Source organism: Ptychodera flava, chromosome 5, assembly GCF_041260155.1.
Source record: "Ptychodera flava strain L36383 chromosome 5, AS_Pfla_20210202, whole genome shotgun sequence".
Lineage (NCBI taxonomy): Eukaryota > Metazoa > Hemichordata > Enteropneusta > Ptychoderidae > Ptychodera > Ptychodera flava.
Genome location: NC_091932.1, coordinates 14,808,751 through 14,821,702, shown reverse-complemented (window position 1 = coordinate 14,821,702; position 12,952 = coordinate 14,808,751). Strand labels below are relative to the sequence as shown.

The window sequence follows — 12,952 nt, the reverse complement described above, 5'->3', positions numbered from 1 at the left end:
GCGTCATAAACTGGATGCTGAAATGACTTTATATATAGCACCGACTTGAACCAAGTTTAGATCTACACTGCGCTGTAATGGAGGTAGAGAAGAGCATGGGAAATTTTTCATCTGTGGAGAGGAGTTGAATGCATACAATTAGCACCTAGTTAGAGCTTTTTGCAACTTTTTAGAGAACATAAATGGACACCTGAAGCACTTCCCCTAGTACTAACAATGCATGTAGGTGACATTTTTTTACTCCAACACATCAACTATGTGGAATGGTTTGACACCACGGAAGTAAGTTTTCGAATGTCTTTTTTTCGACACAGCCACGTGTGTTGCAAATCTGATTGTATTTTCATCTTAATGAACTGCATCACCAACTTGAACAGTTTGATGGCGATTTGTTGCAGTTCTTGTGGCCCCCAACTGCCCCGACGATTTCCTCGCCGCGGAGCATCCGGGTATTTGCGTTGCAATAAACAATTTAGCCATTTCTTGCGTCACATCGCGGTGAAAACAAATGATGGAAGTTCGAAGATTTTTCGACTGCTATACTGTACAACAATTTAGCCATTTCTTGCGTCACATCGCGGTGAAAACAAATAATGTACTTGAACGTTTAGTTCTACTCTATGTCACACAATTTTGTATCGTTCGCTGTCTTGTAGCGTCTAATCTAAATCCACCTCTACTTTAGAACCCACTGAGAAGGAACTTACCATGGCGTCTCAAAAGACATTTTGTAGTAGTGTAACAGCTGTTTTTGTATTTTGGAACTTATTTATAGGCAACAGGGTGTCTAACATGAACACCTGACCAATACATAGACCTAGGGGTCATTATAAATGCTGGGATCAGCCATTTTATCCAATCACGTACGCGTTTCGTGAAAGGTGTCAAAATATTGGCCTGATCTAACATTTGTAGAACCTGATAAACATCGAGAACAGAAGTACATGTTTTTATGTTACAATCCCAACCAGGCCAATGTCTGTGTTGGGGAAAAGTTGGAATGGGGACTTCCGGCAACGGTGTGGCACCACCCGTACCAAAATCACGTCGCTGCTACAATGTAAATTAAGAGAAAGTGATGGATTGAAAAAAGAGCGGCCTTGGTCGACGTCATACAGCCAACAATCTCCACTGTGATGTTTGACAAAACACATCAATGTTACTTAGGCGCTTTAAATAACATTCTTTGTTTGCCGTCTACGTGCTGGTAGGTTTTCAAAGAAAATTAAGAAAACAAATACAATCTTTACACTATTACAAATAAATTATTATTTTTCCAAAAGAAACAAAATGAGCCTTTGTTAATACACTTGTGTTTTTTGTCTAGGTTTTTTTCCCCCTGGCTGGCTGGTAGGTTTCTCAAAAATCGAAGGCCGGCAAACAAAGAATTTTCTTTAAATGGCCTTATCAGAATTTTTTGCTTAAGATCTGCACATGAAGTATCAAATAAAATATCTTTTTATTAATTGGACCAATCCTTAAAAAAAAATCAAGAAATTGTTTATGTCATTATTTTATACACTGTTTTAAGGTCAATAGCGCAGAAATACAATGGCGCTGAAATGTCACATTACTGAATTGATGGAATAATCTAGTTATACTATGACCGTTGCCACAATGATTGATGAGAAAAGTTCGAAATCAAAATATTAGCGCTTTGTCATAATTCGATCATCATCATAAAAAGACGTTCGTTGGACAATTACGATGTGCAAACAACGACAATTACTCCAAATGAACCGGAAAAGTACTTCCTGAGATGAGAAAGAAATCTGACGACACACATTGATGCAAATTTGCATACATCAGAATGTGGACATCTCTCAAAATCTTAAAGAAATTAGGAAAAAAATTCAGCGGATGGTTTCCTCCCAAAATTATAAAATTACAATGTAATGTTGAATGTCTTTGATCGATTTGTGGCAGAATCAGGTGACTAAATCAACTTGTAGACATTTTGCTTCTTTTCTTTCAATGATTTTTGAAAGTTTTATCTCTAATTCACTGTAACTTAGTGGAAGGGTATATACATGTGATGGTAATGAAAGTCAACACATCGAGATGTTGTACAACTGAAATAAATTCAGCAAGTTCTCGCGACTAGATTCAAACTCACAACGTACGGAACCCAGTCACCAAGCGAAGACATCACACTCAAAACTGCTCGGCGAAAATCAGCATACTTTATTTACCGTGACCACCGTGATGACCTAATGAGCGCCCTCATCGTTGGAACCAGTCCATGGGATGACGGCGGCGTATGCTTGTAAACGGCGTTCGCACGTTAAAACGATAGAACTTAGACTGCAGTGTGAACATTGTCTCTCTCGTTAAAGGTAGCGATCAAGGGCAAAGGTTATCAAAGGTTATCATGTACTTCGACTTATTATAATTTTACATTTTTTATTATCATTCGACTCTGCTCAATAAAATCATTGACAGTAAAGGTTACATTGCTGTGTTGTCGTACATAAGCCGCAGAGGAGTGCGTTACAGTCAGGGAACAGACAAAGAGAAACAGCGTTTCTCTTTGACTGTGGTCAGGGTGAACCCTGGTGTGGTGCATTTCAATAAACGTTCAAATGGGTTTGGCAAAAAAAACAAACAACTAGCGCTACACCCACTGTCTTATACTGAATATATGCCTCAAAACTTCAAACAAGACCTGTTTCTATGACCAAGGAAAAGAACTTAGGATGTATTGCAATGATGTGAAGAATAAAAACTTGATATGGCTGTTTAGCCTTGTAAACGTACATAGATTGTTACCACGGCTGACCGCAGCTCATATTTTTTGTGTCACACGTGTCTTTCTCCAAATATAGTTTAAGTTTCCGAATGTTGTCTTGAAGGTCAAAATATCTCCGTTTTTAAAAGCATGTCAAGTGACATGAAGAGAGTACTTTATACTTTATTTTTTTTATAAAAATAGTGTCATTCAGTTTTAATAAGTCTGCCGTAATCCGTCAGCATCAATACGGTGTTCGTGAAAAGTACAACTCCCTCACATAAAAAACAAAACAAAACAGCGAGAAGCTGTCCTGTATCAATTTCCTAAGTATTTGAAATCAGCCTAATACGTCATTTTCTTGTAAATTGAGCTTGAGTTTGTCTTCCTAAAAGTGATTATAAAGCGAAGTTCCATGACTTTGGTGCAGATAAATAGTCGTCAGGGACAACAGTCGATGAGGATAAACAGCTGGCATTGCGAGTTCATATCAAATGGACGAGTAAATGCAATATGAAAAAGTCAGAAAAGTCGATATTAGTTAGGTCTAATAAACGTACTTCGTAATGTGTAACGAATACTCAAAATAATTCATTAAACATTATATTGCTCACAGTTTAGAAGGGTTTGGAAAACATTAATACTATTTCTTTTAAACTCGGAAAATATTCGAAGGATGCCCTACGTCCTCAGACTTTTGAAAACCGTCTGAGCTATAAGGAATTAAAACATATTTACATTATGGTAACTCCCTCCTTTACGATTTGGCAATTTTATACTTGATAGTGGCATTGTAGTCCTTATCTTCATGACTGACCATTTTCAATATGTAGATCACTCAAGGCATGTACTTTCTTGGCATTGAAGAAACCTATCCACATAAAGGTATGGCGCCCTCTCTGACATGACCATTACATTTTTGTAAACGCCAAACTATGTACTTTATCAATGGTTTGAATGCCAGAAATCGAACCCTTCTTCGCTGCTATATATTCAGAGGAGTATCTTGTATAGAAATATTACTTTCACCTGCCCGATAGTAACTGTATTCCTTTTATGTGTATTTCTGTGTGCTTCATTATAAATGAGCTCGATCTTTATTTATTTGCATGTGTAGCTTCAACTGGAGTCAAGTGACAAACTGCTCTTTTTGTTTAAAATATTACAAATTCGTTTATTGTATTTATGTATATTCTGAGTACTTTATAGTTAGCCATAAAATGAATGAATGAATGGATGGCTGGCTAAAAGAACGATTGAGCGAATGAATAAATGAATGGATGAATGAATGAGTGAGTGAGTGAGTGAGTAAATGAGTGAATGAATTAATGAAAGCACCCTGACATGTATTTTATTTTGACTTGCAAAAAATGACAGGTTCAATCATAGGTTAAATCATACTGATCTTGTAAAGTGTCAACGATTCCCATAAAATCGGGCGCATAGTCATAATGGACTGAAAGTGAACCCAAAGTATAAAGTTTAAACTCGACAAGTTTGAAAATGATCTCACTATACATGGTTTATAGGAAATACTCTTTGTAGGAAATTATGCATAAAAATCGATAAACCGCACAACAGTGATTTAAATATATTAATGCGCCGTTCGATGACGAAAATCGTTCTATTTTCTCAACGGATTTTCGTCTAACATGGAAATAAATCGTATGATTGTCCTTTGAAAGTAAACTCAAAAATTTGGAATCAAAACTATGCATGACAGGCAGGTAATAAAAATATAGCCCAAACAAGGGACTATATACCCTCGAGGCAGGAGACACTTTACAACCATTTTCAGTAATAGATAGCGAAGCCACTGCAGTGAACTGCAATAAAACTGCTCACACTAATTAGTTCCAGCTGTAGCCAGCTGGCAAAGTCGACAACATTGTATGTCCCATGCAGAGAGTTTGTCTGGGGAAGTTGAAATAAAAAAGATTTGTATATGGACCAGTGCATGGTAATGTTACATTGTATCTTAATCTTGAACACAGGGTGCCAATCGTAAACTCTCATTTACAACCCGAGCCTCAGACAGAGCTAGTTTTGCCCTTGTACAAGCAGACTATTTGTCTGTATCAAGTAGCCTCGTTCAACACCAAAGTGGCTACGGCTACAGCTGAAACTAATTAGTGTAAGCAGTTTTATTGCAGTTCACTGCGGCAGCTTCGCTATCTAATACTGAAAATGGTTGTACTTTCCTGCCGTCGGGAAAATGGTCACCCACCCTAAGGCACATAGTTCTTTGTTCTGGGCCATAATAAATAATATTGTAAAAACATAGCAAAATGATTGGGAAAAAGTTTCACCGATAAAGCTTCTGAGAATTGAGTAGTCCCCGTGTGTATGAATTCAAAACTGTCAGTAAAGTCACAGTCCCTCGTGGGCTATTCAGCTCTGGGACTATTCGCCCCATAGACGAGTGTACATAAGCGAGAAACAACCCAAGTCAGGAAATGAAATGGCTATTTCGTATAGGGATTGTGCCACCATGTCATCTTCGACGTTCGATTTTACCGTGAAAAGTAGCAAGTTCATCTATCATGTAACCGTCGACCGTTCCCTATCATTCTCAAAATTCATACCTGGTACTTAATTTGCTTCACAAACGCTCGTTTCGTGTGATTTTCGGCCGAATTCGACGGACACGTCGCTAAAACATAAGCGTGAGCAACATTCCGGTCACCTTACAGTGGACGTTGGGCACCTCCACTTTACTGACGTTAGCGCCGCGTACCCATGAGGGGTGACTGGAAGGTTGTTCATGCCTTATGTTTTGGCGACGTGTCTTCTGAACTCGGCCGAAAATCACACGAAAATTCATACCTGATACTTCATCTGCTTACAAAATGCTCATTTCCTGGGATTTTCGGCCGAGTTCGAGAGACACCTCGCCAAAACATAAGCGTGAGCAACATTCCAGTCACCCCTCATGGGTAGGCGGCGCCAACGTCAGTAAAGTGGAGGTACCCAAGAGGTGCCGGAAAGTTGCTCACGCTTATGTTTTGACGATGTGTCCGTCGAATTCGGCCGAAAATCACACGAAACGAGCGTTTTTGAAGCAAATTAAGTACCTGGTATGAATTTTGAGAATGATAGGGAACGATCGACGGTTACATGATAGATGAACTTGCTAATTTCCACAGTGAAATCGGACACGGAATGTGACATGGCGTGGTTTTTTTAGCCATTCTGTTTCCAGACTTTGGTTGTTTCTCGCGTTTGTACACTCGTCTATGGGGCGAATAGTCCCAGAGCTGAATAGCCCACGAGGGACTGCAGTAAAGTGCCATGATGCAGTATCATATCAAAAATATTTGTTGACCACAAAGTGGCAGTAATAGTGCCCTCTTGGTGTAGACTCTTGTTGTATCAACTTACTTGCATGATAAAAAAAGGCAATGCCTATTGATGCGGGAATCTGCCACTTTTGTATTTTGTCACTTAGATTTAATTAATTTTATCACGCAGTAAATTTACTGTTGCAAGCTGCAGTCGTTGTTTAGAATGTTGAGAGCAAATAAATTACAACCTATGTTTATACATATATATGCATTGCCTTTCTGAATTTTGCAAACAAAAAGATACATTAATCTGACCGTACCACGACAATAATTGTCAAAACTTTCAGGGCCCTGCTATCGCAAACACACAGGGTCACAATGGTAGAGAAAATATCGCCTGCCAGCACTATTTTCGACAAGCAGGCAAGGCGCCAAATTATGGCACTTCAGGATATATTTGTGGCACTCGGTTCATTTATGAACGAGTTTTAAAGCTTGGAGAGTGATTTGAGAACAAACCTATTTTAGATAATACACTCAATGCTGCCGCAGCTATGTTGATGATTATGATGAAATGTCCATTAATTTTAAGCTTAAATAGTGGAAAAGGCGGGATATCGTCAAAATCCGTTGAGTGGACGACTACATGGCAGAGGTAGCACATTTGTTATTTGTGCAAGTTACACAGTTTACCGTTTACTCCTGTCATTTCTTCTATTTTTGCTGTTATTTTCATAAAAATACATTCCATATTACGCTGATTTTTTTCTCTTATTTTTATGTTAAATAAAAACTATGAAAAGAAAAAATTTCATAAAGGGAATCTAGGTCCCGCTGCGCCGAGCAGAGATACTTTTTGAAACCGCCATGATTGTCATTTCCGCATAGTAGTCTGCTTAGTAACACACACAAACTCATGTATTGGGTGATGTACCATGTCTCCATCTCAGCCATACACGTGCTTGCAGCGACCGTTTTGTAAATATGTTCGGAGGGCAACGCCCTGCACATTATCGAGTACACATCCGAGATGCACATTATATCACATTTTCATGACTCGAACAAATTCTCCGTAGTCAATCTCCCCGTCGCCATTCGTGTCCGCTAGCTCTATCATTTCCTCGATGTCTTCCTCGGACAACTCTTCGCCAAGTTTTTTAATGACTTGCCTCAGCTCGTCGGCCGTTATCGTCCCGCTGCCGTCGATGTCTATGGCTCGGAAGGCCTCGTAGATTTCCTGTTCTGACATGTGCCCTAAAACGAGGACGAAGAATCATTATAAAATTGTGTAAACATATATGTAACTAAATTTAATTCAAGTCAGATACTATACTGTCCACAGATACATTTAGAAAGTTGCCTTCGGACTCAACAGATTAAAATAATACAAATGTCAAGAACATTTTATAAAATGAGACGGTATTATACAGTGAAAAGGCAATATTAATAGAAAAATTAAGACATTTCAAACACTTAAAAGCCGACTAGAAGTTTGAAACAACTAGAGTTTTAGTTGAAAATTGAAATAAAAATTGCTGTTGGAAGAAATGACTATTTGAAGACGTTTGTTATTTGCACGAGGGACCGAGACTCAATAACGTCTCCCTGATGGGAGCATCTGGAAATAACCATAAAGGAAGTGTTCAGGATTCCTGAATGCTTTGCGCTTTCCTTTTTACTGCCGAATTGTAAAGGTTTACAAGAGAATGTTGACGACGGCCAATATTTTTTTCTGTCATCCTCACAATACGAGAAAGCTTACCTGTTTTTTGAAAGTCAAACTGCCATGAATGATATTAAAGGTTGAAACACTCTCAATGAAAGACCTATACACCACTTGAAAAACATTTTGACTCAAATTGAAAGATTTGACCTTAGAAGACATGTTTTTGTTTTGGACTTTTCGCTATATAGTCAGTATTTACTTAATGTGCAAGCAGCAAGTAGCGAACGGTTACATTAGCAATGATACTTTTTAGATGAACACAAGGATTCAATATTAACAAATAAACATTTCCAAAACTATTTTTGATTGCACACTTTACAATGTTATTAGGAAACAATTGTTCTCTAAAGCCAGAAACTTGTGCTCTGTATTTGATTCATTTGATGTACATCAGAAACTCAAATTTCTAATGAGCGACATGCCATCCCAATTGGCATCCTATGTCTATCATGCATTTTCAATGAGACAAGAAGCTTCTTATACTTAAATTACATTTCGAGCTATTCATATCTATGTACTTTATTTACTGTTTTAGTGTCTTGTAAGCCCTTGGGGCTGGGTGTGGCAACCAAGCTGTTTAAGACCACACATGACACTTTAATAAATAAATATAACATAACATAACATAACTAGCATAAAAGTCTGTCATGTTACTCACATTTTTCTGCCGTGTTGGCATTTGCAAAATTCCACTGGGTGAAGCCTTTTTCAAGACAAAACTTATTTGAGGAGAAGAATTATACACCTTTACAAATCGAACAAAATTAAGGTGGAATGCGTCTCGCGGACTGATACTCTGACTCTCTGTCTGTCTGCCTGCTTTCCCTACTTCTATAATTACTCTTCGTCTCACTATGCTAGCCTCTTAGCCTGCTAACATCTGCCCTTCCCTGTAGTTACAAGGGTATCAACGGTCCAGCACTAAGTCAACTGCGGGACGGTGAAGGCTTGGCCGTGGATAACAAAGGATTACTGATACCATTTCTGAGTCGTTAATATGAAAATCTGTGACGACTTTTCTCAGGTAATTGATTTACAGACTTGTAAATCGGCCTTTTTGCTTCACTTAGTCACAGTGACAGGATTTGCAAGCCATGGCATATTTCAAAACCATAAGCGGAAGAGCGTATATATATATATTCCCACGGCAGTCAAGAGTGTCTGAAAATGAAAATCATTTACTTCACGCGTTGAGTTTAACCGGTCAAAGTTAGCTGAAACTCTACATTTAATTAGAAAGCTCTATCAACTTTGACCCAAGCTCATTTTCCATTATTTCTGCTCTCCCTGTAAAAATTCTGTAAAATAATCCTTGTTCTGCCAAAGTTCCTTGTGTTCAATATGAGAAGGTAGCTTACTCCTTTGCAAACTATGTTATATAAGACTAAATCGTCATCAATGACATCGGGCATTGCATTGTCTTTATATGGCTAACAGTCCAAATATATATTGTCTCTTAACATACGGAGGACAAGTATTTGGTCCCTCATAGACTGACTGCTCTGAAAAAACCGAACTTGTAAACCCCATTAAAGGTATATATTTTCTGAAAGCCTCGATATTTGCAAATGCTGTGATTTGTATTTTGTGATCATTGTTTACCTGAGGATCATGTGACAGTAAATTTATGAATGAACTCTGAAAAATCTGTTTTCCTTCTCTATACGAATGATGCAGTGCTTCCAGTCTAAATAAGCACTGACCATTGGCAGTACAATTTGAAAAGTGGCCGAGTCCTTTTATCCATCTTAGGTTTTTTTTTGTCATGGATTGTTAAAGGTGCCAGCTGGAACATTGTCACAAGAAACCATCTACAGCCTCAAACAAAAATCGCAGACACACTTTGCACGATCAATACAGCAGCTTCTGATCTTGAAAATTTCTAGAAAAGTATAACAGAAATTTAAGAACCCAAGTATCTGTCCCAGAGGCGCATTCTACCTTAAAGGGGCACTTCTCAATCCCTGGTTCTCGCACTAGTGGATGTTTACATTGACTCTTTATGTGATTTTAGTCCTTTGATCTCCTTTGAAAGTTATGTGCACAGTTAGTCAATTTGCTTAGAGATAAAACTGTTAAAAAATCCTGCCCTTTTGTGGGTTTAGAATAACAATTAGTTTATAACCTTTCTTGCACAAAAGTAATGAGTATGTTGTAAAACCTATGGTTGCTATCCCTTAGAAATTCTGTATTTTCAAACATCGCCATAAATCTGACTTTTACACCATTCGGGTTCTGTCGATTTGGGTCCACGTTCTTTATTGGCTAAATACTGGAAACCGTGACAAATGTTGATTTAATGCATTGGAAATCCCACAGTCTGATAAACAGTAGCTGAAAGAGGTTTATGTTGCAAGCTGGTATAATGGTATAAGCCTGCCTTTGTCGGCGTTTGTCAGCAATGTCAAGAGGGCGCCATATCGCATGACGTATAGGATAGGTACAGAGAATGTTGTCAAAGCAAACGGGAGTCGTTTCCATTGTTGACTAATGAAAGACACGCCGATTCTACACGGGCAAGACGCGAGTCTTTTTTTTCGTTGAAACCGAATCCGCCTTTGCTGCATGAACACTAAACTGCGACTTCATTCCTTACACCTGGGACACAACAACTTCAAACTTGCGGTAGGCGGCCTGGGTGATATTGTTTGAACACCAACTGAAGTCAATTACAGCTTCTCCATCGCCTGTGTTTTCTTTGATTTTTGTAAAAGTATAATTTCTTGTTCTATCCCCAAAATCATGTCAAAATGTTTTACGTTCAGTTTGTACACACGGCCCTTATCTGGACAATGTCCCGTTTTCAATTTTTCGCTGACAACTATGGTTTAGAGCATCTATCGCTCCACTTTCTATGTTTGGACGAAGCAAGAAATCGTTTCTATCAATAACATTCTGTATTGTACACCTAACACATTCACTGTACATACACAATTAGGCTATGTTTGCAACATTTTGTATTTCAACGAACGCTTTGGAGACCAATAAGAAAACTGCATTGATTTATTTGGATGAATCTAGTATAATTGATGAAATATTTCCTAAAATTTCAACTTCTGTCTCTTTAACTGATTTGTCACAACCACCCACCAAAGGCAGCACAGTCAGCCGTAAGATTTGATTGAGAAACAACGCGGAGTCCGTATTAAGAATGAACTGTTTCGAATGGACTCTAGAATCATAAGGAAGATGTTTTTTTTAGTTGCATTATTAATAGTAGATAACACTGCGAGTTCGTTGGCCTTGTGGGTGCGTATAAGGTATTCTAAAATTTTAGTTCGTTGGGCCTTGTGGGTGCATATAAGGTATTCTAAAATTTTTACTGTAGCTGGACAGTGAGATAGATAGGGAATTATGATATGTATTTCTTCGTCCCGTTGTTGATATGTCAATCCATGACCACGATTCTAGTTGCTATGGTTGGTGTGTAACCGTGTAGCCAGCACAATGCGCGTCTCCTAAGAGTAATTGTCAGAAACATATCGCGTGAGAAGAATATTCCGATAGCAAGATACCAAAGTAATTGTACTTTATTTGCTTCTTGTTTTCAAGTGCTTTTTTATTTCATTTCCCTCCACATTCAAAAAGAATGATGACAATGGAACGATATAATACAACTACCCCTCTTCGCATTTAACAAAATCGTGCCTTTGTTGACATTACAACCATTTTCAGTAATAGAGCGCGAAGCCACTGCAGTGAACTGCAATAAAACTGCTTACACTAATTAGTTTCAGCTGTAGCCGTTGCCACTTTGGTGTTGAACAAGGCTACTTGATAAAGACCAAAAAGTCTGCAAAACTAGCTCTGTTTGAGGCTCGAGTTGTAAATGAGAGTTTATGATTGGCACCCTGTGTTCAAGATTAAGATACAATGTAACATTACCATGCACTGGTCCATGTACAAATCTTTTTTATTTCAACTTCCCCAGACAAACTGTCTGCATAGGACATACAATGTTGTCGACTTTGCCAGCTAGCTACAGCTGAAACTAATTAGTGTGATCAGTTTTATTGCAGTTCACTGCAGTGCCTTCGCGCTCTAATTCTGAAAATGGTTGTATTGCTGCGTCGTGGGTAAAGTGAACAAGACATCGTCGATGTATAGGCACTATATCCATCAGAACATGTGTTCGCTGTTGTTATGTACTGGCCGACTGTTCAAGCTAGTTTCTGTATTTCTTCCCCTTGGTGTACCTTACTGTCTACTGTATCTAACAATAAAGTTGGTATCATTCTATTATTGTTCTGTTGTCGGATACTCGGTTATTTCAAACTTTCTGTCCACAATGTCAGAATGCCGCTAAGAAGTACGGTTGCCTGATCTTATAACAAACTGACGGTAACTCTCGACTCTGGCATTCTAGAACTCGCTTTTCGAAATATTACTCCGGATGCCAAAGTCAGGTCACCAGTGTGTCCGTTCAAAACTCAGTCAACGAATATACCTGTACATCAATCGATCTAGCCAGTCAGGCGTTAGATCACCGGCAAGCTGTCTACAGGGACCACCACACAAAAAGCTTTCCGTGCAAACTCGGTGGATTTCATTGGCGGCCGCAGGCAGGCTTGGTGTCGTTTATTTCTCGTACAGGGAAGACGATATAACGGCAGATGAGAATATTTTATCCTCACTGGGTGAGAGGAAAGTTGCACAAAGTTTGCCCAGAGACAGTTTAGAAAAGACCAGATGGCGAGGAGATGAATTGGCGCAAAATAAAGAGTATAATAAACGTCTTTTGCAATGCAGAAAACGTCACTGGGAGCTTTGCAAAAAAAAGACGGCAAGGCCTCGGAGAATTTTCTTAATTTGGAATTTTAATTGGGGAAGCCCAGTGTGAGAGAGAGGAAAATGTTTAAAAGCGAGAAGCCAGTTGCGAAAAACGTAGCTCAAAATGTTTGTCTTGATCAAAATGTTGAAAAGAAATGCATATTTATACGTTAAAGTGCCAACAATGCAAATTTTTGATATTATTTTCACTACTTTTGTTTTTAATGTCAACTATAATTTTTTGTTCTACTCCCCAAAACACGTCCATATATACAGTATTCAGCTTGTCCCTCCTCCTGTACTCGGTAAAACTGCGTTGTTATTGTTGACAAGTGAATTCTGGTCGGGACTAGAATTCAAATGTAGTTTTACACATATACACTATGTTGACAAGCTAAATAGTAGATGTTTTAACATTCTTTTGAGTAGAATAAGAACTCGCAA

General features: G+C 38.4%; 1 protein-coding gene across 2 annotated transcripts in view; it reads right to left on the bottom strand.

Annotated features, from left to right (window-relative positions):
• Positions 1 to 4,053: 4,053 nt before the first annotated feature.
• The window catches only part of LOC139133105 (calmodulin-like protein 3), a 30,263-nt gene continuing 21,364 nt past the window's right edge, over positions 4,054 to 12,952 (bottom strand). For both annotated transcript variants that reach the window (XM_070699524.1, XM_070699525.1), the window contains exon 2: positions 4,054 to 7,266. In XM_070699524.1, coding sequence (XP_070555625.1) covers positions 7,055 to 7,266 — 212 coding nt within the window. In that variant the 3' untranslated portion in view covers positions 4,054 to 7,054. The remainder of the gene's footprint in view (positions 7,267 to 12,952) is intronic.